The sequence below is a fragment of the Ailuropoda melanoleuca genome, chromosome 11 (assembly GCF_002007445.2).
Source record: "Ailuropoda melanoleuca isolate Jingjing chromosome 11, ASM200744v2, whole genome shotgun sequence".
NCBI lineage: Eukaryota > Metazoa > Chordata > Mammalia > Carnivora > Ursidae > Ailuropoda > Ailuropoda melanoleuca.
The window spans coordinates 46339272-46366533 of NC_048228.1; the positions used below are offsets into that span (position 1 = coordinate 46339272).

At 41.3% G+C, this 27262-nt stretch overlaps 1 protein-coding gene across 1 annotated transcript in view; it reads right to left on the bottom strand.

Moving 5' to 3' along the window:
- Positions 1–1959: 1959 nt before the first annotated feature.
- Positions 1960–27262, bottom strand: part of BMP3 (bone morphogenetic protein 3) — a 35118-nt gene continuing 9815 nt past the window's right edge. The window contains exons 2-3 of the mRNA XM_019794596.2: positions 12959–13869; positions 1960–5990 (exon numbers count right to left, since the gene is read on the bottom strand). Of these exons, the coding sequence (XP_019650155.1) occupies positions 5799–5990; positions 12959–13869 (1103 nt within the window). The 3' untranslated portion in view covers positions 1960–5798. The remainder of the gene's footprint in view (positions 5991–12958; positions 13870–27262) is intronic.

The window sequence follows — 27262 nt, forward strand, 5'->3', positions numbered from 1 at the left end:
TGAACCCCAGCTCTGACACCAACATAGCTCTTACCTTGGTTAAGTCAATTATTCTCCTTGATGAATAAACTGGGAATAATACCCGAGACCTTACTTCTCAGGGCAAAGGAGGACTCATCCATGGAAATACACAAAGTAAATTTAATCCATCAAAAAGCTAATGTTACAGAACATTTACTTTGCACTGTGAATATCTGTTAAGTGCTTCATATGTAACGACTCAAGCAATCCTTCCAACTCTGCAAGGGAAGTTCTGTGTTTCCTTCTTATTTTACACATGAGGACGTGGAAGCAGAGAGAGGTTTTATAACTTGCTCAAGGTCACATGGCTAGTAGGAGACAGAGTCGCAATTCTGATGCAAACAGTCTGACTCCAAGCCTGAGCTCCTAACTCCCATGCTGTACTCTCATTACAAATAGTGTTAGATAAATCTCATTTTTGTATGTCCTTTTAATTTTATTTGAGTATGGTTGACTCACAATGTTACATTACTTTCAGGTGTACAGCATAGCCATTGGACAAGTCTATACATTACAATACCACTGACTATATTCCCTATGCTGTAAGACCACCTAAGACAAAGTGGAGGCCACGAGAAGGTGAAGGAATATAGCAAAGCACACAAGCCCAGAGCTTAGAAATGCCAGGGCTAGAATCCAGGATTATAGCAAATGCAAACTGAAAAATACAAACATTAGAATCAAAACAAAAATTCAATTTAAAAACCCAAGCTATGAGAACATCTATTTGTGAACAAAAGCATGAAGAAAAGTTTCATGGGTTCTTAATTTTGTGTGTTGCGGATCTAAATGTATAAAACCCTGCGGCATTGTGCTTTTTCCTATTGTATGCTTTACTGGCTGATATTCACTTGATAATAGTTACATAGAGCTAATCTGCAGCTCTGACTGTGGACAATTTTGACATTGCATGCCTGAGGCAAGAAAGTTACAACCCTCCTGGGCAGCATTGCTGCTTCATCTCCTCCCAGCTCTACCAACATTGGTCCAGCTTTTGTCCGATGCCCATGTTTGTCATGTGACAAGGAAACCATCTCTGTTGTTGGGAGCCAGTTTTTAGAGGACAGCATAATCAGTAGACATCCAAATAGGTTTAAACTATAGCATGTCTACATGTCCTTATTTGGAAAGTGGGAAAACTGAATTAGATAATAATAATAATTAATAATAATAATAATAAATAATTGATAGTAACGAAGTCTTTATTCTGTTTCAAGCACTTGGCAAAGTAATTTGCATGTATGGTCTTCTTAAACCTTGTAACAACCCTATGAGGCAAGAAATTTATTGCCTCATTTTATAGGTGAGTTAAATGAGGCCCAGAGAGGTGGAGAGACTTGCTCAAGATGATCTCTAAAGTGCTTTATAATTCCAAAATGCTATAGATTTTAATTAAACTTGACGGTCCCAATAAATCTGATATAGATTAAATGAGTGAAAAATAATATGAAAGTATGTTTTACTTCTTAAACTCAGGTCATTCTTTTTCTTAAAGGGAACACTAGAGCTTAAACAAAAAATAGAGCAATATACCTTGATGATTAATTACATTTAAACGCTTATCCTCTAAAATGTACCTAGAATATGGTAACCATAATTGATGAAATAATGTTCTTGTCAAAATAGGGAGTCAGGCTCGCAGAAAAAAAATATCTCCAATTAAGAAGTGGGGACTTTGTGGTTAAACAAGAAATGCAAAACCAAACAAACACAAAAGAATTCGAGTTGAGTTTCTCCAGTTTGGAAGAGAAGTATTCCCCTTCCAGGTGTATTTCAGTGTTGTTCCATGACTTAATCATGCTTTATTGATCATGACACCATTTGAAAATGTTCAAATCCGTGCCCAACCTTTATAACCTCTTTTGAAATGTAGCACAGTTGAAAAAACTTTAGAAAATGCAGTCTTTCCCAATAATAGTAGAAAAAAATGGGGAAGTGTTCAATTAAGCCATTTTTATTTTCATACTGTATAATGAAAAGCTCTCCATTACTGGAAGAAAATGATACAAAGTCGGCAAAGCTTATCCATCAGTAGTGAGGTGTCCTGCACAGTTTCACTGCAACGGGCCCCGTTGGTGGATTTGACGAAAGAACCAAATTTCATTTTGCAGGTCATAACTATAGTAAAAAGAATTTTTTCTCACCATCTTAGGATGAAAATTACCATTATAGAAAAGCAACAGTCATTAAATAAATTAAAAGCATCTTTAAAGTTTTCCATATATATATATATATATATATATAATATATATTTTAAATTGCCGTTAACTGTACAAGCATTAAATTCTGGACTAAAACATTTACAGAAAAAAATGTGTGAAAAGCTGAGGGAAGGCTTGGTTTTTAGAAAAGGGGGGTCATTTAATCACCTATAAGCTACATTAAAATAGGATTCTCAAGGGGAAAAAAGCTATACAGAGAAGTCAGATTTACCCAAGCTTTCTTATTTAATTACGTACCCAATCTTACACATCAAGTGTGCGTAGCTATTCTTTAACCCAAACTTGATTCAACAAGAAGTCAATAACCGGATATTAGTTACTTGTTAGCACAGAGAAAAGTGAAAGCAGAAAGACTAAACTGAATAATGTAATTATAGAAAAAAAATTTATGGCAGACTGATAATAGTATTATACACATATGATTGTCTATAAAAATATCAAACAGGTGACATGAGTTGTTCCAGAAATATTAAGGTAAAAAATCTTATCTCAATGAATAAATGATCCTCAGTCAATATATAGCTAGGTGAGGGTAAAAAAGTATCTGGAGTATTATAGTCCTGAGATCTGGGGAATCCAATCTTCCAGTTTAAATTCCACAATCCCAAATCCTTTAAATTGTATATTATCTACACCGTTTACAATAAGATACTTTGAAAATGCTATATTGACATCAGCAGCCCCTGAATTTGAATTTAAGAGAACATTTATTGAGAAAAAAATCACTTTTTCAGTGACTCTGTGTGTGTGTGTGTGTGTGTGTGGGCGCGCGTGCGTGCGTGCGAGTCACATCTAGGAATGGGGGTGGAGTGGCGGTTGGGAAAGACAAGGGGAGAACAGGAGAGAGAGAAGAGGGAGACACAGAGATGCATGATTTAGGAAATGTCATTTTTAAACATAATTTCTCATCTTACACCATTGCCATCTTTATAACAGGAAATTTATAAAAAGTCTATGTAAAAATTATGCATACACTAGGACCTAAGAAGTTGTGAAATTGTCACTCAATTTTCCAACTATTTCAAGTAAACTTTTTTTAGTTAAAATATTTCATTTTTTCAACCCCCTTGATTGAAAAGAAATCTTCCTTTATTTTGGGGGGAATAAAACTTTTCCTGTTTATAGCATAACATTTCTTCAATGTGGCAGTGAAATGATGGTTACAAGGCCACCCAGAAATGACTACTGGTCAAAAAATATTTTGATTGCTGAAAGACTACCAAGCTCTTTAATTGTGTTGTAATTTTGTTATATAAACTGCTACTTAAAATAAAATTTTACTTAGTTTGTACTCATAGTTTTTTTATTATTTAGAGGCTTTTCTGGCCATTGTGGGTTTAATCTGTAGTAAGTAGTCATCAATTAAAATAAGAAAGGTAACAGACATCTGGAATGAAGGCTGAAAAGTAATGCTGGGAACTGCTAGGAGATAAAACTAAATATAGAATTTCATCATTTCTACCAACGAAAAAGTTTTCTTTATTGAAAGATGGTATGCCCAGGATAGGGTGGCCACATATCGGCTCACTTCTATTATATAATTTTGCTTTCAAATTTTTGATTAAGTTTAGTAAAGGTAATTCCATCACATATCTCATTTCAAATATTTAGCATAGTGCTGCCAGAATAAAAAAAATGAACTCTGAGAAACCACAGTAACTCAGGCCCCAGAGCTTCACTGATTGTTCAGAACTAGTGTGTCTCATTCACGGAGCTAAAACACACTCGCGCCAACCTCTGTGTATTCCAAAAGCATCAAAGAGCTTCTCTTCGTGGTAATGTTCTTTAAATGCATTTCTAATAAGTTCTAGAAATATGACTGAAACCACCGAGAATTCCATACTCACTCCCAGAAACTGAAGACGAGGGTGCTCTTGCCTTTGGTTTAGGGACAGGGACACTTGCAGAGTTTTTAGATCTATCGGTATCATCCATTCAAGGAAGATGTGTATGAAATAGCCAGTGTTATAAGCCCAAAGCTTTCCATGTCAGAAGGGCCTTCTGGCTCAACTAGTCAACCTCTTCATTTTACCAGTGAGGGTGCTAAAGACACGGTTAACACAGTGCCTTTTGCAAAATAAATGCTCAATACATATTTATTAAATGATGAACCAAGATAGGTAGCTCTAGGTAGAGAGAATAAAACCCCATGTCTTCTGATAGTTCGCGGCCTGTGCAGTGGCTTAGTCGCCTCTAACCGGGTGAGATTCAACGAAGACGGCCATTCACCACGGGTATGACAGCGTCACCAAGCCGTGGTCTGAGAACGTTTTTGTCACACATCAACATAGCAAGAGAGATTTTGAACAAGTTTTCAAGGGCAAATTATAGGAGGGTATTTATGACAAATGGAAATAGGAAAAAACGAAGTGTCTATGTTTGACTTCCTTTTTTTTTGGTGAATGATTTTTAGTGAGCTTCGCTGAAGCATAGAGTCCGTGGCTGAGCCTTGATTCACGTGAAAAGGTGCCTGGACCTGCATCTGGCCGAAGAATGATATTCGACATGTGATTGTGATTAATTTGATCATTTAAAGGAATCTCCGATATTCCATCAGGTTTTGAGCCCCGGTATCCACGGATTACTTCACAGGAAGTCAAGGCATGTCAAGAGAACTAAAATTTTAATCAAATTTTAAAAAAATTTAGTTGAATTTTTGAATTCAACTTAAAAGAATAAATGAAGGTACTTGTGACAAAGAAGGACAGAAGGGCAATTCCATCTGGGTTTTTGAAAATTGGGTTGCTGGTTCCCTTTTCTAGGAGGGAACGAAATGAAAACAACTGTATTTCAAACCGAATGGCTGGGCCAAGTGGTAACTCTCTGCATATGCTCTTGGATCACTCTCCCCTTTTTGGTAAAGTTCTCATAATTGAATGGTGCTTGCCAGGACATGAAATGAAACAAACGAAGAATTCTGTGCAGACTGAATTATAAAACCACGCTAAACAAACCTTCCTACAGAGGGGCCCAGGCATCCGGCAATGGACACAGGTACACACACCACCACTCGGCACAAACGCTCTCAGCTCATCTATTCACACAACTACACGTGGAGGAAAAACACAGGTAAACAAGTCTTAAACATTTCTCAGATGAACATAAACATTGATTGGGTTATTTAGCACTTGCTGAGTTGTTCAGGAATCTATGGCAATAAGTCTACTTCAGAATACGAAATGTTTCTATTCTCTGTGAGTAGAGATAAGTGATAAACTATTGGTGTTTTCCGAACCTATTTTCAAAGCCCATTACAAAAATAAATCAGTGTGTCCTCTAATAGGTCTAAAAACAGTTTGCGTGATCATTTTTCTTCTGTGATTTTTTTAAAAAAAGAAATAAATGTCCACATTTACTAAAATCTTGTGTTGAGTTACATTCAGAAACAAATGCAATCCAGTTCTCCTTGGTGGAAATCGTCAGTCTACTTGCTCATTCTCTTCAACTCTAAAAAAATCTTTTGGGATGAAATGCATTGGCAGTGCAAAAAAAGGGGGGCAAGTCCATTAAATAAACTAATGATTGAATTAAGCATTCATGTGAGTTCTCTGCAGGTTATCTGCAAGCACAAGACTCTACTGTCATGTTAGGATACACCTTCAGTACCACGTTCTTATTTTCATCAAAGAATAAGATACTGAGTGAGGACATCTTTTCCGGCACACAGCAAGGCTCAGGAATTCCGGGAACGACCCCCACGGCTCGCACTATACTCTGGATGGTAGCGTGATTTGATGGCTTCAAAGACTAGAAAAGAAATGGGAGAAGAACATGGAAGTTAGGTGGAGCTGCTCTTCCACTCTTCACTGTTCATCACCAAAATACATAGAACTAATCAATTCGTTTCAACAATGTAATGGCGCTCGGGCATTGTTACCCATTTGGGCATAGCCTCCTATCCCAGCACCGCCATAGCGGTTACCCTCTATTCAGTACCTGCTATGTACCAGCTGCGTTAGACCTAGTATCTCTAATTCTTACAACACGACTACCCTTTTTTATATTTTACACGTAAAGAAATAGGCTCAAAACGCTCAAATGACATGTCTAAAGTCAAATAACTAGGAAGAGATAGAGTAAGGATTTGAATCCAGTTATCTAAAACCAGAATCACTTAATTAAAAACAACTTAGTTCCCAAATAGAGGATTAATACATCCTCAGATGTTTTCAATAACAGGATTGCAACAAAAACCATTTGTTCTAGATTCTATGCTAATCGTAATGAACCCTAACAAACACCCTAGTTAACACAGATATATTATTGCCACTGCTATAGTGATGTTTACACTTTGCTGTTAAAATAAAACCAAGCATATCAAGGAACACTGATTTATTTGGTAGATGGCACCAGGATGGATTGGATGGTAATTACTCCGCGGTGTAATTATTCACCTCTTAGAAGCACAAACGGAGGTTACGAAGACCACCCCATTGGCCACTGGGGGTCACTGTTGCTCCATGGGTTCAGACTTCAAGGCGGTCGGGTTAAAAGTGTTCTAAGAGGGGGGCCATATCCTCTGGGAATAGGGGGCCTACGGTTATTCCATGGGTATCCGAAGTTTGACCAAAGAAACCTGGGTAAAATCCGTTCCTGAGAAAATGCCAAATGGAACCACTAACACCCACGTGACACACGTGATTTTATTTAGAGTGCCACAGAGCTCTGCTCAGCATGGAAGGACAGGCCCTTTTCCAAGCCCCAGAATGTTCAGGTATCGCCAGAGTGCTACAGCCTTCTTCAGGAGAGATGCCACCCTTTGCAGCATCAGCTTTCCCCAGCATCTCTTTAAGGCAGGTGAAACCAGTTTTGATTGAAATGTATTTAGAAACAGAAATCTGGTAACTTGCCAGAGATCACATGTCAATTCAGAAGTGGGATTTAGGCCAAAACTCTAGGTTTTTAATTTCAAGACTTCGAGCCATGTTTCTCATGGCTCAGAGGTATCTCTGAGTCGGTATTTTAATTTCATACTCCTAAAAACTCCCAGTATGGGCAACTGGAACAAGTTAAAAGGTTAAGGTCCATAGAAACCAAGGGAGAAGCAAATAATTTAGAAAGCTGGCATACTATTTAAAAAAAAAAAAGAAAAAGGATTATTTTTGGCAGAGAAAGGGCAAATCCAATTTGTCTCATCCCATCTTTCAACTTTAATGAAAGAAATTATCCATACATTGACTTTAACTTTATTGTGAATAGGCATAAATTGTTTAGAGTATGGTCTTAATGATAGGCAAATGGTTTTTTCCTCTTTCTTCTTAGAAACTTGAAGTATGTGTTGGCAAGGATTGTTAGCGTTCAATCAATTAGCCTTGCAAAGCAAGGTATTCTCCCTTTAAGGAAAGAAAGTCTGTGTTCTATTTTGCATATCATGCACCTTGCAGCTACAATAAAATCTGCATAACGGACACAAACTCTAATCAGGATTGTACAACAGAGATTCATGGCCACTGTTCGTTATTTCATCGGTATTGGCAATTTCCAAAGAAAATTCTCCCAGCCGTCCACTTTTCTCTATTGATTTATCTTAAGAGTCAGTGATCCAAATGGCTTGTAATAATGCCCCAAAGGATTTTTGTAAACCATAGATTTTCTGACATTATTCTGTTATTCTTAATGTTTTAATGACTCCTGTAATATTTAAACTTCATATGACGTGGATCTATGTGAGTAGATAAGGCCTCGAGTGATCGATACTGCTGTGCATTGCTATTCCGGGGCCTGGAACAGGGCATGCTCTGGGTCCTGGATTAATCCTTGCTAAATGGATGAAATACTTCCACAAAATAGCATACTCTCCCTTTTACCTATTTCTGTGGAAGTAATTCCCATCAACAAAAATAAAAAGTTTCTGTGCAAATGACCCGGAGTAGATATGGAAAATATTCATGGGTGTTTCCTAGGAAAATTCCTGTCCTTTTTTTTTTTTTTTTTAAGCTCTAACTCACAAATGATAGATTCAGAAACTATGAGTGGTCTCTGGTGGGCTCGCTGGAATTCAGGCACGGGCCCTTGATTCTGGGTTGGTGTGTCTTATCAGGAACCTTCAATTTGCTAGGGAGTTTCCCCCATTTTTTCTCACTACAGAATCCTCTGATCAAGCTGCCGTTACTGGGAATCATTATGTCATGCACAAAAGATCCATGCAGTAATTGCTCATTTGAAGCAGGTGGCCAGTCTATAATTTTTGTTTGTTTTTGAGATCAGATCACCCTTCTCATGACTCTCTTTACATAGCTTAAGAAATTTGTCAATCTGTGTTATTTCCCTCCTCGGTCTCTGTTTTTGTTTTTGTTTTTTTTTTTAAGATTATTTTATTTATTTATTTTTTAGAGAGAGAGAGAGAGAGTGCAAACACAAGCAGGGGAAGTGACAGGCAGAGGGAGGGGGAGAAGAGGCTTCCTGCTGAGCAAGGAGCCCAACAGGGGAGTTGATCCCGGTACACTGGGATCCTGACCTGAGCTGAAGGCAGATGCTTAAGTGAGCCACCCAGGCATGCCTCTCCCTAGTCTCTGTTTTTAATGAGAGTAAAACATGACTCTGACATCAGCTTAGGGAATTTCTGCTCGGGTAACTTAGTACATCAAGGTTTAGGATTTTTGGTAATTTTTCATGACCAGAGGTTGGAATTGGAAACCCAGGAAATTAATTGAGGGTGTATCATTTTGACCTTATTAAATGTGAATTTCTTCTTTATATAGGCTATTTGGTTCCAAGTGTTTAGATCCTTTGCTGCCTACTTCTGTGTCTTTGCTATTCTTAGCGTTCGCACCATTCCATGCAAAAATAACTCCATTCCTCTAATCCTTATTGGTTTTCCCACATCTCGGTCAGCAACAATGGCTCCATGAGTTTCATTTCATTTGCAATTTCTGTTTTCCATCTCCGCGAAGGTGGTGAGGGGGAAGCAAAGGCATACGACTTGGCTTGAGCTCTCTGGGTATTTTCCATCTCGTGGCAGAGTGCCAGGGGTCTCTCCCTGGGAGAACAGATTGGCTGTAGGGGCTAGAAATCAGAAAAATCCACGCGGCCGTGTCTGTGAATGAAATCTGCAGTGGTCCGGCCCGCACCTGCCAAGCTATGCATGATGTCCTCGAGTTGAATTTGATTACGAAGGCATTAGCAAGGGAGAGTGTGTCATCAGCTAAGAGCCTTCATTCCTGACCTGGGCCATGGGGTTTTGCTCCACACTCTTCCAGTCCAGCCCACATGGGTGTGATAGTCCAGAAACTATCTAATTGGAATCAGTGAAAGGGCAAAGTCTGGAATTTGGGAAAGGCAGAACACAGCTGTTCTGAATTACAGAACAGGTTGTCGACTTTTGTAGACGAATAGCCCCATCATGTAGAGCAGGCTTTTGCTCGGGAGGCCAAAAGGAAGGGGGGCCGGCAGAGGAGTGTGGCCTGGGAGAACTTCTCTCCAGGGCAAAATGTGTATCTGAAGTCTGAAAGTTCTTTGGCGCCTCCGTGACTCTACGTGTGTTCATACTGATCAGGTCAGAGGCCTTATTTGCCTCTGTTGCGTGGACTCTATGTTTCTTTAAATACTTTGCTCTGGTTACCATGTTGGAAGCTGTGATGCTTATTAATTACCCACATGTAACAGCTTTGTCTTGGTTCCCGTTTCCCATCCATTTGGTTACTGTACCACCTGAAAGCCACAGAGCCTGGAAGGGAACCACTAGAAAGTCTCTAAAGTGAAGCAGATCCTTACAAGGTGATGAGAGACGGAGAACTCCATGTAACAGCCAAACTTCCACTCTCCACTTGGCAAAGGGAAACCTCGAGCTTAGAGAGAAAGCTCCACACTTATCCCTGTTATGTCTCCCTGGAGTTCTGATGCCATTCCAAGTTTTGACAAATATTATGATGAGTTCAGTTGTTGCAACCAGTGCTGTCCTGATTCTATTACTCTCCAAAGAACTGTTACTGGAAGAGCTTACAGGCTGTTGAACCTGCAGGGAGAATCCTATTTTAGGTTTTGTGATGTTTGAAAAGGGACTAGAAACATTTAAGAAACTTTTTCTTGTCTTAACATCTTTTATTCTCTTGATTGCTTTCCCTATTTGGTCTTTCTTCAGCCCCCTGCATTTAATTTTCTGTTCTCCTAAGTCTCAGCAATGACCATTAGTAATAATATTAATAGCAAATATTTATTGAGTACCTACTATGTGCAAGGTATTTCACTTTCACTTCCACTCTGTTGTTATTATGTAGATACTATTGTTTTTATTATGTACTATTGTACCCATTTCAAAGATGAGAAAACTAACATACAGTTGACCCTTATACAACATGGGTTTGAACTGCACAGGTCCACTTATATGTGAATTTTTTTGATAAATACAGTACTGTAAATGTTTTTTCTCTTCCTTAAGATTTTCTCAACATTTTCTTTTTTCTAGCTTACTTGATTGTTAAGAGTACAGTATAGAGTACATACAGCATAGAAAATACATGTTAATCTACCGTTTGTGTTATCGATAAGGTTATCAATCAACAGTAGGCTATTAGTAGTAAAATTCTGGATCAAAACTTATCTTTGGATTTCGGATCGTGCAGGACATCAGTGTCCCTAATGCCCACGTTATTCAAGGGTCAGCTGTGTAGAGTATGAGTAACTTCTCCCCAGAACCATAGCTGGTAAGAGGCAGAACCAAGATTTTAGCCAAAAGGATTTAACTCTCCAGTGGCTACTCAAAGTGGGCTTTGTGGACCCGCAGCACCAGCAGCACCTAGGAGCTGTACGAGATGTGCAGAACCTAGGCTCTCTGCCCAGAGCCACTGGATCAGGACCTACACATCCCCAGGCAATCTGTAGCCACATTAAGGTTAAGAGGCCTAGCTATGAGCATGCACATTTAACCATTCTGCGGACTAACACACTTCTCTCCTTAAACCTACCTCTGCTAATTCTTAATTTATCCCTCATATGCTTTGAAATAATTGTGCTTTGGATCATGGAGAACCGTCATGAAGATCTACTGAAGCAACAGCAGGATTTTGAACAGTCAAGGCAGGCATAACCCACAGGGGATGGAGGGGGGGAGTTGGGGTAACTGTGGTGGAGTAGAGACCAGAGCAGGGCTCCCCAGGGAGGAGTTGAAAACTCCCTGAATGGCTCCACATGGTCAGGGCTCCCTGGGTCCTAAAATCTGGAGTCGGGAAGGAAAACTTCTTCCCCAGGCTACATGGAAGAAGTTACAGTTTATGAGTGTGAGAGATTATTTGGAAAACTCCGTCATCCTGAGTTTAGGAGACAGATTTTGAATTCATTTCGCCTCTCAATGCCACAAAGCAACCCACGCTTTAAAAATTCATCACTGTTACATTCTGGATCTTTGTGGTGTGTTTTTAAATGCTACCCTAGTTGGAACAAGTTTTGTTTGATCAGTGATATACTCTTTATGAATATTTAGACAAGATAAGGCTGTTTATATCATAGTAAATGTACAAAATCTTTACTTAGTTTTTAGATTTACAAAACACGGAATTGGCAAAAATCCTCGGGAAAGACAAGTCTTAGAAGATGTAGAAAGCATGTCCTTCTGAGATATTCTAATAAGAAAACAGGATTTCAATCACGTTCCTTGCCCCAACGCTGACCTGGCCTTGCTCAGTCCGACCTTATGTATGTGTTCCATTTAACATCCCCAATGATCATGGGACTAGTGGGACAAGAACACGAAAACTTCAAGAGCTATAAGCAGAGGCTGCTCATTCTTGGAGGCAAAAGATTTTTCCCCATTATTATATAGCAGCAAAAGTTGATTCGCTTCAAGTTTTGAGGAAAAAAAACAAAAACAAAAAACCCTAACTCTATTCTTTCTCCAAATTCTATTCCTATAGCCCCATTTCATTGTTATGTCCGAAATTCAAACTGTTATAAGCTAAGAATAGAATTTCAGTGATAAGCTTCACTGAAGGCTAGAGGGCACCACTCTATTTGACTAACTTGAAATTCAAAGAGAAGAGTCACTTGGACTTGCTGTGCAAGGCAGAGGTGGGATTGGGGAAGCCTCCGAGAGCATATTCCTGAGGACACTGGGTACCGATATGATCAAGTACAGACTGTTGATTTTGGAAGAGACACAGGTAAACTCTGGTTGGATTAAGTGTTGGAAGAAACTTACAGAGCCAACGTATCCTATTTTGCCTTCCTTTTTTGAAGTTTATTAGGGAAGCAAATGAAGTGAGCATCTGGTGGATTTCATGGGGTGAGTTTACCTGGCCCAACCCTGATCCTGACCCTGGTGGGGCCAGTTCATCTCATGAGAGACTATTCATCAAAAAATATTCTGCACGGGCATGAAGCCCGTTAGTCCTTCCACCTCCCTTTCCCCCTGACATCTGGTCGTTCTCTGACTATCCCCTCCAAGATCAGCCTTCTGTCATTTGGGGCTTGCTGACTGTGCATGGGTGCGCATTCACACATCGCAGAGCAGACCACGTCGCTAAATATGCACTGTGTTCAGAAGCAACACAAAAACCGTATTTCACACACACATTTCTCCTCATCTCCTTCTCATACCAACACTGACTTCATATTATGTTACCGACGATTAAAGAAAAACCAAGCATAAACATGATTGCCTAGTACATGTTAGAATGCAATAAATCAGTGTCCAGATGGATTTTGTAAATGAAAACACACACTCAGTGTGTCGCTCTACTCTACAGAAGGGTAGGAAGGGTAGGACAGAGAGCAAGGGCTACCTTTGGCATGGGGAACTGGCATGCTCCGGAGCAGTAATAGGCATCAAAAGACTTGGGGGAGATAATCCATTCACTCCAGCCAATGTCTGCAAAGTCCACTTTAAGATACCGCCTGGCACAATTCCGAGGCTCAATCCACTGCTTTCTTCTGGCCTTCTTCAGGGTCTGTTCATCAAACTGGAGCGTCTGGCTCTTCTGGTGAGGACCCTTTCTCTGTTTCTTCTTGTTTTTAGTCTTCTCAGGGGCCTGAGTCTGAAGGGTCTTGTAAGGCTTTCTCTCCTCCCAGACCCCCTCCTCCCTATACTGATATTCTGCCCCAGGAAGCTCATTGTTCTGCAGAGGCAGCAGGACCCCGGCAGAGCGCTTCTTCCTCCGTTCGATAGAGAGAGCGGCCCTGATATGGCTATCCAGTTTCGGCACAGCTCCGGTGGGGAAATTACGGTGTCCTTGTAAGCTCGATACCACGCTCTCCGGCTCAGAAATGGCAGCATCATTGGCGTACACCAAGATATAAGGCTCGGGGAAGGGTAACGTTTTCTTTGGCAGCTGGTGTCCTTTGGAGGTAATGTTAAATCCTATGAGGAACTCCTCATTTTCCTTGGCCTTCTTCAGCAGTTGAGTGATGTCTTTTGACAGCCAGGATCCAAAGTCTCGGTGAGATTTGGCTACGTCTACTGAAAGATGACCCAGGAGTTGACTTTGGTTTCTGTCAGATTTAAGGATCCATGCAGAGAGATCAATCTGTATGTGTTTTCTCTGACCATGATGTGGGCATCCTCGGGACACTGGACAACTCAGGCTGGTGTTTATTAGCTCGCCAACATAGAAATACAGTGTGGCAGATAAAATGTTTTCAGACTTGGTGAGAGAAGTCAGGTTAAAAATGTGCAGTCCCTTGCTTCCAAGGGTTCCTAGGAAGAAAAAAAAAAAAAAGAATTAACAGGAATAAAGAGGACTCCTACTTGACACCACATACAAAAAGTAACTTAAAATGAATTAATGGCCCTAATATAGGAGCTAGAGCCTTTGAATTCTTAGAAGAAAACATACATGTAAAATCTTCATGGCTTTAGATTTGGTGACGGATTCTTAAATAATGATGCCCCAAAATATGAGCAGCAAAAGAAATAAATAAATAAATTGAGAAGATGGATAAGCTGGACTTCATCGTAATTAAAAAACTTTTGTGCATCCTGGGTGTTATATGCAACTAATGAATCATCGAACTTCACATCAGAAACCGGGGATGAACTGTATGGTGACTAACATAATATAATAAAAAATCATTAAAAAAAAAACAAAAAAAACTTTTGTGTATCAAAGGGCATAATCAAGAAAGTCTGTACAACTTACAGGATAAAGAAAATATTTTCAAATCGTATGCCTGATAAAATGCGGTATCCAAAACATACAACTAACTCTTAACATCAGAAGGTCAAAGAAATCAATTTAAAAATGGGCAAAAGCACCAAATAGAAACTTCCTTACAGAAGATATATAAAGGGCCAACATGCACATGAAGAGATGCTCAACATTAATAACCATCAGGGAAATGTAAATCCAGAAAACCACACTGTGGTACCATCTGACATACACTAGCCTGGCTGTAGTAATAAAAAACAAACGAAGTGTTAGCAAGGAGGTGGAGAAACTGGAACACGTTCACACTGCTGGCTGGAGTGTAAAATGCTTCAGCTGTTGTGGAAATGTTTGGCAGGTCCCCCAAAAGTTAAACAGAGAAATATTATGTGACCCCACAATTCTCCTCCTCTGTAGCCCAAAGAATGGAAAACAGATATGCAACCAAGTACATGCATATGCAGATTTGTAATTACACTATTCACAATAGCCAAAGGTGCAGACAGCATAAAAGCCCATCAGCGAATGAATGGCTAAACAATAGTGCTCTATCCATGTGGTGGCATATTATTTAGCCATAAGAAGTAATGAAGAACTGATCCATGCTACCATGTGGAGGAACCTTGACAACATGATGTTAAATGAAAGAAGGCAGATACAAAAGTCCACAGATTGTATGAATCCATTCACATGAAATATTCAGAGCACATAAATCCATAGAGACAGAATGCAGAGTGATGTTTTCCAGGGGATGGGGCAAGCAGAATAGGGAGAAACCTCTCATTGGGTAGGAGGCTTTATTCTGGGACTGAGGTTAAGATGGCGGAGGAGTAGGGGACCCCTTTTTCAGCCGGTCCCCTGAGTTGAGCTGGATAGGTACCAGACCAGGCAGGAATATCCACGGAATCAGCCTGAGACGCAGGAAGATACATCTGGATCTCTACAAATGAACATCTCCAGCGCTGAGTATCGAGGTACGAAGCGGGGAGCCGTGAAACCGCGCACAGATATCGGAAGCTAAACAGAAGGGGGAGGGAGCCGCCGTGTCAGGGCGCCGGGAAGCGGTAGCCACCTGCAAGGGGGAGTGGACAGACCGCGGACCCGCACGCTTGAGACAGCAGGCTGAGAAGGGAGCTCCGGGAGCGCACGCGGGAAGGCTGGCGGTTGGCGGGCCACCTGCACGGGGGAGCAGGCGGACTCGCGGACGGCACCCGCGAGACAACAGACTTAGAACGCGAACTCCAGGAGCGCGCGCGCAGGGCGGCTGGCGGGCCACCTGCACCGGGGAGCGGGCGGACCGCGGACCCGCACTCTGGAAACGGCAGACTGAGTCCGTGAGCCGGGAGCGTGCACCACCAAGCATCTCACGGAGCTCCGGAGCTCCGGTGTGCTCACTGGATCGAGGCTGAGACCGGGAGCTCCGGGAGCGTCCGCGGGGCGGCTGGCGGCTGGAGGGCCACCTGCACGGGGGAGCAGGCGGACTCGCGGTCAGCACCCGTGAGACACCAGACTGAGACGGGGAGCTCCGGGAGCCCGCGCGGGGCGGCTGGCGGCGGGCGGGGTTGGAAACACAAAGGACAGAGACGTGCCGGCCCTGGAAGTGAGGGCTGGGACGCCGGGTGTGGGGCGCACAGCCCGGGATGCTGCAGGGTTGAGCAGCACCAACAGAAACAGAGTTAAAGTGGCCAGAACATCAGTGGAGAACGATCCGCGATCCCTCTGTTCTGAGACAGAGGCTGAATTTCAGCCGCTGCTGCTCTCTCAGAAGAGGCATAGCAAACCGCCAGGGAAAGCCGCCAGAGAACAAAAGCCCGGAAATACCGGCTCACAGGGTGCCCATCCCCATCCCCCCTCGCAAGGGACACAGAGACTCTACCCAAACAGGGTTTTCTGAGTACCTGCAGGCAGGCCCCTCCCCCAGAAGGCAGGCTGAAAAATCAAGAAGCCCACAACCCGGAGCGCCTGAGTGGCGCAGTCACCAAGCACCTGTCTTCGGATTAGGGTGTGATCACAACGCTCCGTAAGGAGTCCTTCATCGGGCTTCTCCACCGGGAACCTGCTTCTTCCTCTCCCACTCCTCTGCTTGGGTTCCCTTTCTTGCTGACTGTCTCTCTCTCTCTCAAATAAATAAATAAACTCTTTAAGGAAGAAGCCCACATCCCTAAGATCTCTATAAAACAAGGGCGCACGGCCTGGGTCCCAGTCAACACTTGGGCTCTGGACAACCCTGCAATCTCTCTTCATCAGAATGACGAGAAGGAGAAGTCCCCCCCAGCAAAGAAAAGATAATGAGTCTGTGGCCTCTGCCACAGAATTGGCCTCGGCCACAGAATTAATACATATGGATGTATCCCAATTATCAGAAATGGAATTCAGAGCAACAATGGTCAAGATGATGAGTAAACTTGAAAAAAGCATCAGAGAAAGCGTTGCTGAGAATATAGAATCCCTAAGGGCAGAAATGAGAGCGAATCTGACAGAAATTAAAAATTCTATGAGCCAAATGCAGTCAAAACTAGAGGCTCTGACGGCCAGGGTCACCGAGGCAGAGGAACGCGTTAGCGAATTGGAGGATGGGTTAGTAGAAGAAAAAACGAAAATAGAAGCTGGTCTTAAAAAAATCCACGCCCACGAATGTAGATTACGGGAGATTACTGACTCTATGAAACGATCCAATGTCAGAATCATCGGCATCCCTGAAGGGGTGGAGAAAAACAGAGGTCTAGAAGAGATATTTGAACAAATTGTAGCTGAAAACTTCCCTAATCTAGCAAGGGAAACAAGCATTCGTGTCCAAGAGGCAGAGAGGACCCCATCCAAGCTCAACCAGGACAAACCTACGCCACGGCATGTCATAGTGCAATTCGCAAATATTAGATCCAAGGATACAGTATTGAAAGCGGCCAGGGCAAAGAAATTTCTCACGTACCAAGGCAAAGGTATCAGGATTACGTCAGACCTGTCTACAGAGACCTGGAATGAGAGAAAGGCTTGGGGGGGCATTTTTAAAGCTCTTTCAGAGAAAAACATGCAGCCAAGGATCCTTTATCCAGCAAAGCTGTCATTCAGAATTGATGGAGAAATAAAGACGTTCCAAAATCGCCAATCATTAACCAATTTCGTAACCACGAAACCAGCCCTACAGGAGATATTAAGGGGGGCTCTATAAAGGTAAAAAGGCCCCAAGAGTGATACAGAGCAGCAAGTCACAACCGATACAAAGACTTTAAAGAGAAATGGCATCATTAAAATCATATCTGTCAATAATCTCTATCAATCTAAATGGCTTAAACTCTCCCATAAAACGCCACAGGGTTGCAGATTGGATAAAAAGACATGACCCATCCATTTGCTGTCTACAAGAGACTCATTTTGAACCCAAAGATGCATTCAGACTTAGAGTAAGGGGATGGAGTACCATCTTCCACGCAAATGGACCTCAAAAGAAAGCTGGAGTAGCAATTCTCATATCAGATAGACTGGATTTTAAACTAGAGGCCATAGAGAGAGATACAGAAGGGCACTATATTATTCTTAAAGGAAGTATTCAACAAGTGGATATGACAATTATTAATATATATGCCCCCAACAGGGGAGCAGCAAGATACACAAGCCAACTCTTAACCAAAATAAAGAGACATATAGATAAGAACACAGTAATAGTAGGGGACCTCAACACCCCACTATCAGAAATAGACAGAACACCCTGGCAAAAACTAAGCAAAGAATCAAAGGCTTTGAATGCCATACTCGACGAGTTGGACCTCATAGATATATATAGAACACTACACCCCAGAACCAAAGAATACTCATTCTATTCAAATGCCCATGGAACATTCTCAAGAATAGATCATGCTCTGGGACACAAAACAGGTCTCAGCCAATACCAAAAGATTGAAATTATCCCCTGCATATTCTCAGACCACAACGCTCTGAAATTGGAACTCAACCACAAGGAAAAACCTGGAAGAAACTCAAACACTTGGAGGCTAAGAACCATCCTGCTCAAGAATGACTCGATAAACCAGGAAATCAAAAAACAAATTAAACAATTTATGGAGACCAACGAGAATGAATACACAACGGTCCAAAACCTATGGGATACTGCAAAGGCAGTCCTAAGGGGGAAATACATAGCCATCCAAGCCTCACTCAAAAGAATAGAAAAATCTAAAATGCAGTTTCTATATTCTCACCTCAAGAAACTGGAACAGCAACAGAGGGACAGGCCTAACCCACTGACAAGGAAGGAGTTGACCAAGATTAGAGCAGAAATCAATGAATTAGAAACCAGGAGCACAGTACAGCAGATCAACAGGACTAGAAGCTGGTTCTTTGAGAGAATCCATAAAATTGACAGACCACTGGCAAAACTTGTCCAAAAACAAAGAGAAAGGACTGAGATTATTAAAATTATGACTGAAAAGGGAGAGGTCACGACCAGCACCATTGAAATTGCAAGGATTATTAGAAACTTTTATCAACAGCTATATGCCAAAAAACTAAACAATCTGGAAGAGATGGAGGCCTTCCTGGAAACCTATAAACTACCAAGACTGAAACAGGAAGAAATAGATTTCTTAAATAGGCCAATTAACTATGAAGAAATTGAGTCAGTGATAAACAACCTTCCAAATAATAAAACTCCAGGCCCAGACGGTTTTCCTGGGGAATTCTACCAAACATTCAAAGAAGAAATAATACCTATTCTCCTAAAGCTATTTCAAAAAATAGAAACAGAAGGAAAGCTACCAAACTCATTCTATGAGGCTAATATTACCTTGATCCCCAAACCAGGCAAAGACCCCCTCAAAAAGGAGAATTACAGACCGATTTCTCTAATGAATATGGATGCCAAAATCCTCAACAAGATCCTTGCTAATAGAATCCAACAGTACATTAAAAGGATTATCCATCATGACCAAGTGGGATTCATACCTGGGATGCAAGCATGGTTCAACACTCGCAAATCAATCAATGTGATACATCATATCAACAAGAAAAGACTCAAGAACCATATGATCCTCTCAATTGATGCAGAAAAAGCATTTGACAAAATACAGCATCCTTTCCTGATTAAAACCCTTCAGAGTGTAGGAATAGAGGGTACATTTCTCAATCTCATAAAAGCCATCTATGAAAAGCCTACTGCAAGCATTATTCTCAATGGGGAAAAGCTGGAAGCCTTTCCCTTAAGATCAGGAACACGACAAGGATGCCCACTCTCGCCACTATTATTCAACATAGTACTAGAAGTCCTTGCAACAGCAATCAGAAGACAAAAAGGGATCAAAGGTATCCAAATCGGCAAAGAAGAAGTCAAACTGTCTCTCTTTGCAGATGACATGATACTCTATATGGAAAACCCAAAGGAATCCACTCCCAAACTATTAGAAGTTATAGAACAATTCAGTAAGGTGGCAGGATACAAAATCAATGCCCAGAAATCAGTTGCATTTCTATACACGAATAACGAGACTGAAGAAAGAGAAATTAGGGAATCCATCCCATTTACAATAACACCAAAAACCATACGTTACCTTGGAATTAACTTAACCAGAGACGTAAAGGACCTATATCCTAGAAACTATAGATCACTTTTGAAAGATATTGAGGAAGACATAAAAAGATGGAAAAATATTCCATGCTCATGGATTGGAAGAATTAACATAGTTAAAATGTCCATACTACCCAGAGCAATCTACACTTTCAATGCTATCCCGATCAAAATACCGAGGACATTTTTCAAAGAACTGGAACAAATAGTCCTTAAATTTGTATGGAACCAGAAAAGGCCCCGAATCTCCAAGGAACTGTTGAAAAGGAAAAACAAAGCTGGGGGCATCACAATGCCGGATTTCGAGCTGTACTACAAAGCTGTGATCACAAAGACAGCATGGTACTGGCACAAAAACAGACACATCGACCAATGGAACAGAATAGAGAACCCAGAAATGGACCCTCGGCTCTTTGGGCAACTAATCTTTGATAAAGCAGGAAAAAACATCCGGTGGAAAAAAGACAGTCTCTTCAATAAATGGTGCTGGGAAAATTGGACAGCTACATGCAAAAGAATGAAACTTGACCACTCTCTCACACCATACACAAAAATAAACTCCAAATGGATGAAAGACCTCAATGTGAGACAGGAATCCATCAAAATTCTAGAGGAGAACATAGGCAACAACTTCTATGACATCGGCCAGAGCAACCTTTTTCACGACACATCGCCAAAGGCAAGAGAAATAAAAGATAAAATGAACTTATGGGACTTTATCAGGATAAAGAGCTTCTGCACAGCCAAGGAAACAGTCAAAAAAACTAAGAGACAGCCCACGGAATGGGAGAATATATTTGCAAAGGACACCACAGATAAAGGACTGGTATCCAAGATCTACAAAGAACTTCTCAAACTCAATACACGAGAAACAAATAAACAAATCATAAAATGGGCAGAAGATATGAACAGACACTTTTCCAATGAAGACATACAAATGGCTAACAGACACATGAAAAAATGTTCAAAATCATTAGCCATCAGGGAAATTCAAATCAAAACCACACTGAGATACCACCTTACGCCAGTTAGAATGGCAAAGATAGACAAGGCAAGAAACAACAATTGTTGGAGAGGATGTGGAGAAAGGGGATCCCTCCTACATTGTTGGTGGGAATGCAAGTTGGTACAGCCACTCTGGAAAACAGTGTGGAGGTCCCTTAAAAAGTTAAAAATTGAACTACCCTATGACCCAGCCATTGCACTACTGGGTGTTTACCCCAAAGATACAGACGTAGTAAAGAGAAGGGCCATATGCACCCCAATGTTCATAGCTGCATTGTCCACAATAGCCAAATCATGGAAGGAGCCGAGATGCCCTTCAACAGATGACTGGATTAAGAAGCTGTGGTCCATATATACAATGGAATATTACTCAGCTATCAGAAAGAACGAATTCTCAACATTTGCTGCAACATGGACGGCACTGGAGGAGATAATGCTAAGTGAAATAAGTCAAGCAGAGAAAGACAATTATCATATGATTTCTCTCATCTATGGAACATAAGAACTAGGATGATCGGTAGGGGAAGAAAGGGATAAAGAAAAGGGGGGTAATCAGAAGGGGGAATGAAACATGAGAGACTATGGACTATGGGAAACAAACTGGGGACTTCAGAGGGGAGGGGGTGGGGGAAGGGGATGGACTGGTGGTGGGTAGTAAGGAGGGCACGTATTGCATGGTGCACTGGGTGTTATACGCAACTAATGAAGCATCAAACTTTACATCAGAATCAGGGGATGTACTGTATGGTGATTAACATAATATAATAAAATAAAATTAATTATAAAAAAAAAAAAAAGGAGGCTTTATTCTGGAATGGTAGAAATATTTTGGAATTAGGTAGACTTGTTGGTTGTACAACACCGTGAATGTACCAAATGCTGCAGAATTGTCCACCTAAAAATAGTTAATTTTATGTTATGTGAATTTCACCTCAATTAGACAAACAAACAAAAAAGATTACAGGGGTAATTTTAAAAGCTAGAGAAAGGGGTGCCTGGGTGGCACAGCGGTTAAGCGTCTGCCTTCGGCTCAGGGCGTGATCTTGGCGTTGTGGGATCGAGCCCCACATCAGGCTCCTCCGCCGTGAGCCTGCTTCTTCCTCTCCCACTCCCCCTGCTTGTGTTCCCTCTCTCACTGGCTGTCTCTATCGCTGTCGAATAAAAAAATAAAAAATCTTTAAAAAAATAAAATAAAAGCTAGAGAAAGATTAAAGCAAGGATCAGCCATGTTTACTAATTTGCTTTTTCCTTTACTGAAACACTACGGATGTGTTGAAGTTGTAACACGGCAGTAAACTTACTGGTGTGAGAGCTGAGAGTTCTGGCTTTTCATGATAAGACTACCAAGAACCAATCTTATAAATCTGGCACAGGATTGCAATAGCTTCTTATCCATGGCAGTGGCTAGCCTACCAGTTACAAGCCTCGGTGGGATTAGACTCACCTTGATTCGAGCCCTGGCTCAGCCACTTTGGGCAAGCTAGTGTTCTCATTCATAACGTGGAGACCATACCTACCTCTCCTGCCATCAGAATTAAATGAGATGTGTGTAAAGCAGTTCACAAGGCGCCCAGCAAGTGGTTCTTAAATATAAATTATTATTGTTACTAGTGCTAGCACTGACAGTATTACGGGATTATATCTTCTTCTACCTGCTTCACAAAGTTTACGATGCAGGATGAGGACAGGTAAACAAGACCATATAGCTCAATATTCAGGTAATTTTATGTGAAATGATGAGCCACACCTTCAAATTATCCTAAAGAATTAATGCCGTTGTAGAGCTTGCCCAGAGTTTACGACATCCAAGAACTTAAGAGTTGAATTTCTTCCATGTTGTTGGATGAAATTATTGAAATTGGTCAATTGTGTTTCAATTCTTCAAAAATGAGAAAGAGCAACGGAACAAACAGAAAAAGAGATTGATTAGTAAGGGCAGAGGTTGGTTCCTTCTCTTAAGATCATCTACCAAGTTAGTGGTAAGGCTGAGGTTAGACTCAAGAATGCCCAGTCCCAGGATCTGTCACCAGAGCCCGAGCCCTCCTCCATGCACTTGTTTCATATACATATTGGTTTCAGAAACATACACGCAATCGTGAAATTATGTTCTTGATCAAAAACATATTTCAGTAAAAACAAAACATTGTTATAAAGACGTGGAAACTTAAAATGAGTTCATTGAGTCCCCAAGCACAAGGGAAGTGCAATGGGAACATATTTTACTCATTTTTAACACTATGTGAAGGAAAAGGAGGAAACTGCCATTTGTGCGCATTTGTATAATCCATGACACCAGGATAATATTTTACAGACCATGGCATCAGAGTTGTTCAGAGACTAGAGGCTTAATTCATACCAGTCACCATAGCATATATTTTTACCCAAACTTCTTGTAGCAGATGGAAGTTTAAGATGGAGGGAAGGGAAGTCTCTGTTCTAAGTATGTGGCAAGCGAGTGGTTGCCAAACAGACATCCTGGCAGGGAAAAACATGAACTACAAGGGATCTGGGTGGTAGTGTCCTAATGGGTAAAGTAATAGTGCTCCTTCCCCCAACATTTTTGTTTCAAAATGTTTCCTCCTCCTCCTCCTAAAAAAAAAAAAAAAAAAAAAAAAAAAAAAGTTTCCTTCTTTCTTTCAAACATGTTTCCAGACACCTTGTGACCTGCTGTTAAACAGCCTCCACCCCTGTGTCTAATCTTCAATATCCTCTTGTAAATGCTTCAGAATCTGCCATGCGGCCTCTCATGAAGGCTTTCATTTGAGCTCAGTACGCTATTTTGAAGTCCCAGCCTGTGGGCCAGGCCCAGCTCCACCACACCCACTAGCTGTCCTTGGGCAGATAACCCAAGCTCTCTAAGTCCCTTTGCTCCTGTGTAGAAAGAGCCCAAGAGTATCAACTGCAGGGGTGTGAGAATTAATTGACAGAATGCAGGTAAAGCACACTGCACAGGTTAGCTAATGAATGTTAGCTATGTATAAACGTTAGCTAAGGAACACTGAGCTGTCCAAAATGATCGGCCGCTTAAGGCTGAACTGAAATGTGCTGTTAAGTGTAAAATACAGTCTGGCTTTCAAAGACTTAGTACAGAAAAGAATGTAAATATCACATGAACAGAACTTGACATTGATTGCACGCTGAAATGATAGTATTTGGATGTCTTGGGTTAAATATTATGATAGTGTGATTTTATAATAAATATATACATTTGGTCTTTGTCCTATGTCTGGCACAGAGCTCCTAAAACCCCTGGTATTTCCTAAGAGATCCATACAGGTGCCTTTTGTTATGTTAACAAGGTGAATTTAGAGGACCAATGGGGAAAGGGGTTGGTTGCCAGGGGAACCAACCAACTGACTAGAGGGTTGGAACTTTTAGCCTCACCCCTGATGGGGGCGGAAAGAGGGGCAGGAGATTGAAGCCATCACTCATGATTTAATCCATCAGGCCTATGATATGAATCCCAAAAGAATGGGGTTCAGAGTGCTTCCAGGTTGGTGAATACATGAAGATTTGGGGAAAGCAACACACCTGGGGAGGCCACGGACTCTCCACACCCTTGCCCCACACCTTGCCCTACACGTCTCTTCCATTTGGCTGTTTCTGAGTTATATCCTTTAATAATAAACTAGTAGTCTAGTAAGCAGACAGGCTTCCTGAGTCTGTGAGCTACTCTAGCAAATTAATCGAAACCCAAGGAGGGGGTTCATGGGAACCTCCAATCTGTAGCTACCCTCCAGGTGACAGCCGGGGCTGGGGATTGGCATCTGAAGTGGTCTTGTGGGACTGAGCCCCCTGCCTGTGGGATCTGACGCTATCTCCAGAGACTGAGAGACTCTGAGACTGAGTTGACGTCTCAGATGCCCAGCTGGTGTCTGACAATTGCTTGTTGGTGTGGGGACCTTCTGACCCACTTCATCCACATCAGAATTGGGTGCAGAACATTTTCAGTATAATAATATATGATTAAAATTAATTTCACTTATTGCTTTTTGTATTTTTAAATGTGGCCATGAAAAATTTTAAATTACATATGTGGCTCACGATTGTGGCTCAAATTACATTTCTACTGGACAGTGATAGTCTAGGATAACCACCACTTTTGTAGGCATATAGTCCAAAAGGAAAGAAAAGAGGCATTTATTTTTTTTTTTTCCAAGTGCAGAGAAGGATTAGGATTGTGCTTAACACGAATACTCAAACCAAAAAGTAAGTTGGGCAAGAGAGTTCCTTCTTGGAATGCAACAGACTTTCCTTTACCAAGAACATTTGATAAAGATAATTTTGGTGATTGCTTTTTAATTTTCCCTCCAGCTGTGGCTAATCAGTGCAGTCCGCAGTCCGAAGTCTGAGATCAACAAACCGCTCTACGACGGCGTTAAGAGTTAAATGGGGAGGTCAGCACCGGTGCTCGATGGCATGGCAGTTCTATACACAGCTTTAGCTGTGTTACTTGTGTAGTACACAAACACATCCACTACAGCCAACAAAGAGCCAGAACCAAAGCAAAACAAATGTTTCACTTTAGCAACTCTGAGTTGAACACCTACTAGGGGCTGGCCCCTGGACTGGGTCTCAGGGCGGCCCAAACGCCCACTGAGGTCCACGCTGTGTGGGGTGGTGCCTGAGAAGCAATATGCAGGTAGATAGGCCACGACGATGCTACCTGCTGTCAAAGGTGTTAACTGTGTTCTTGGAACAGTACCAAAGGGAGCATTGAACTCTGCCCGAGTAAGAGGAAGAAGGATACACAGGGAAGAGTTAACCTTTGAGCCAGACTTTAAGAATGAAGGGAAAAAGGGATGTTGGGGGTGGGGAAATGGAAGGACCCCGTTCTGGCAGTATGCAATGCTGCATATGGGGGGGGGGGCTTTTGCATAACAATATTTCCAGTATTTTAAAGATAAATTTATTAAAATGTCTTAAATTAATCTAATCCTAACAGACATCTAAGCCGCCTGAATTCAGAAAAGGAATGGCCAACTCACATTTAGCTCCTAACTCTAGGTCTCACTCAGCACTTGACATTTTGCCATTTCTCCCCAGGCCAGGGGGCCCATTATCCCGGCTCTTCTAGATGACCTCCTCTTCCACTTTAACAATAAGCTAGAAGTCTCAACCATTTCACAAAAACATTTCTTGACTTCTCTAACACAATGTTGTATTTTTGCCTTCTTTTACCTTAAAATACTTAATTTCTGTGCAAGTTAATGCTCTTTCCCTCCAAAGGACTTAACAAATATTTAGTGAGTATTTACAATGGATGAAAACAGGAATGAGGGAGCTGCGTGCAGTTGAGCAGATGAGTTATAAAGGACTAAATAAGGAGATCGATACCTCCCTGCAAGTGGAAATAAGCGATAATACCTATTCAATTACTCTCATGTTTTTTATTTGATAGATTTTTAAAATTAATTTAACTTTCCAAATGAGAGTCTTCACATAGGTAAGAACAGGGATGCTGCAGTAGGCTTCTCTCTCTTCTCCAGGAGTAGTACAGTTTTATCTCCAGACACAGGTATTTATGTTCCAATACCAGTGCACGAAAAATGCTATAGTGCTCACCTTTTCTTCTGAAATATTCTGATATTTACCCATTTGGAATTATTGAATTAGAAACCTGAGGTATACCTTCCAATTAATAAGAACAAACTGACATAATAATAAGATAAAAAACAATGGTGGGTTTTATCAGGTTAAAAAGCAATTGCTTATGCATTCTCAGGCTGCTTGTAGTGTTCAGGCACTAGGAGACATTAACCAGAATTACACTAGAGCTGCATGCTTCAATTCTAGATGCCCTCATTTTAGCCAGTTCATTGATACAGGAGACAGTAACCAACATGTTGAAGGGTCTGGAAACTATGTCTTTCAAGCTTGAATTGAGTAAATAGAGAACACAGGGACTGAAGGCAGAAAAAATACGGTTTACCGATGACATGAAAATTGTTGACAAATACTTGAGGGGCTGCAGAAGAATCAAAGGGTTTTTCTTTTCAGGGTCAGAGATGAGGCTGAGGTCTAAAAGTGATCGTTGAGAGCAGAGGCCGAATCTAGACCGGTCTGCATAAGGAATGACTTTCTACGTGTCTGGTATGACAGTGAGACGCATCTGGGGGTTTGGGCGAACATAAGATAGTCCTAATTCAAGACTATTACAGGAGGCTGTTTTTACGGTATGGAGGGTAGGAGAGATGCACTAGGTAACCTCTCAGATCCCTTGCAAGGAAGGACCCCAGGCTGTATTTTCAGCTCTTCCTCAGGAAAGGTTTCGATGCCAAAATATAACTACCAATAGGTGGAGCTGTTTTCTTACTGTTTGCTGGCATTACCAGGAGCTTGGATTTTCCTTGCTGAGAATACATCAACTGCATCTAGTTAGG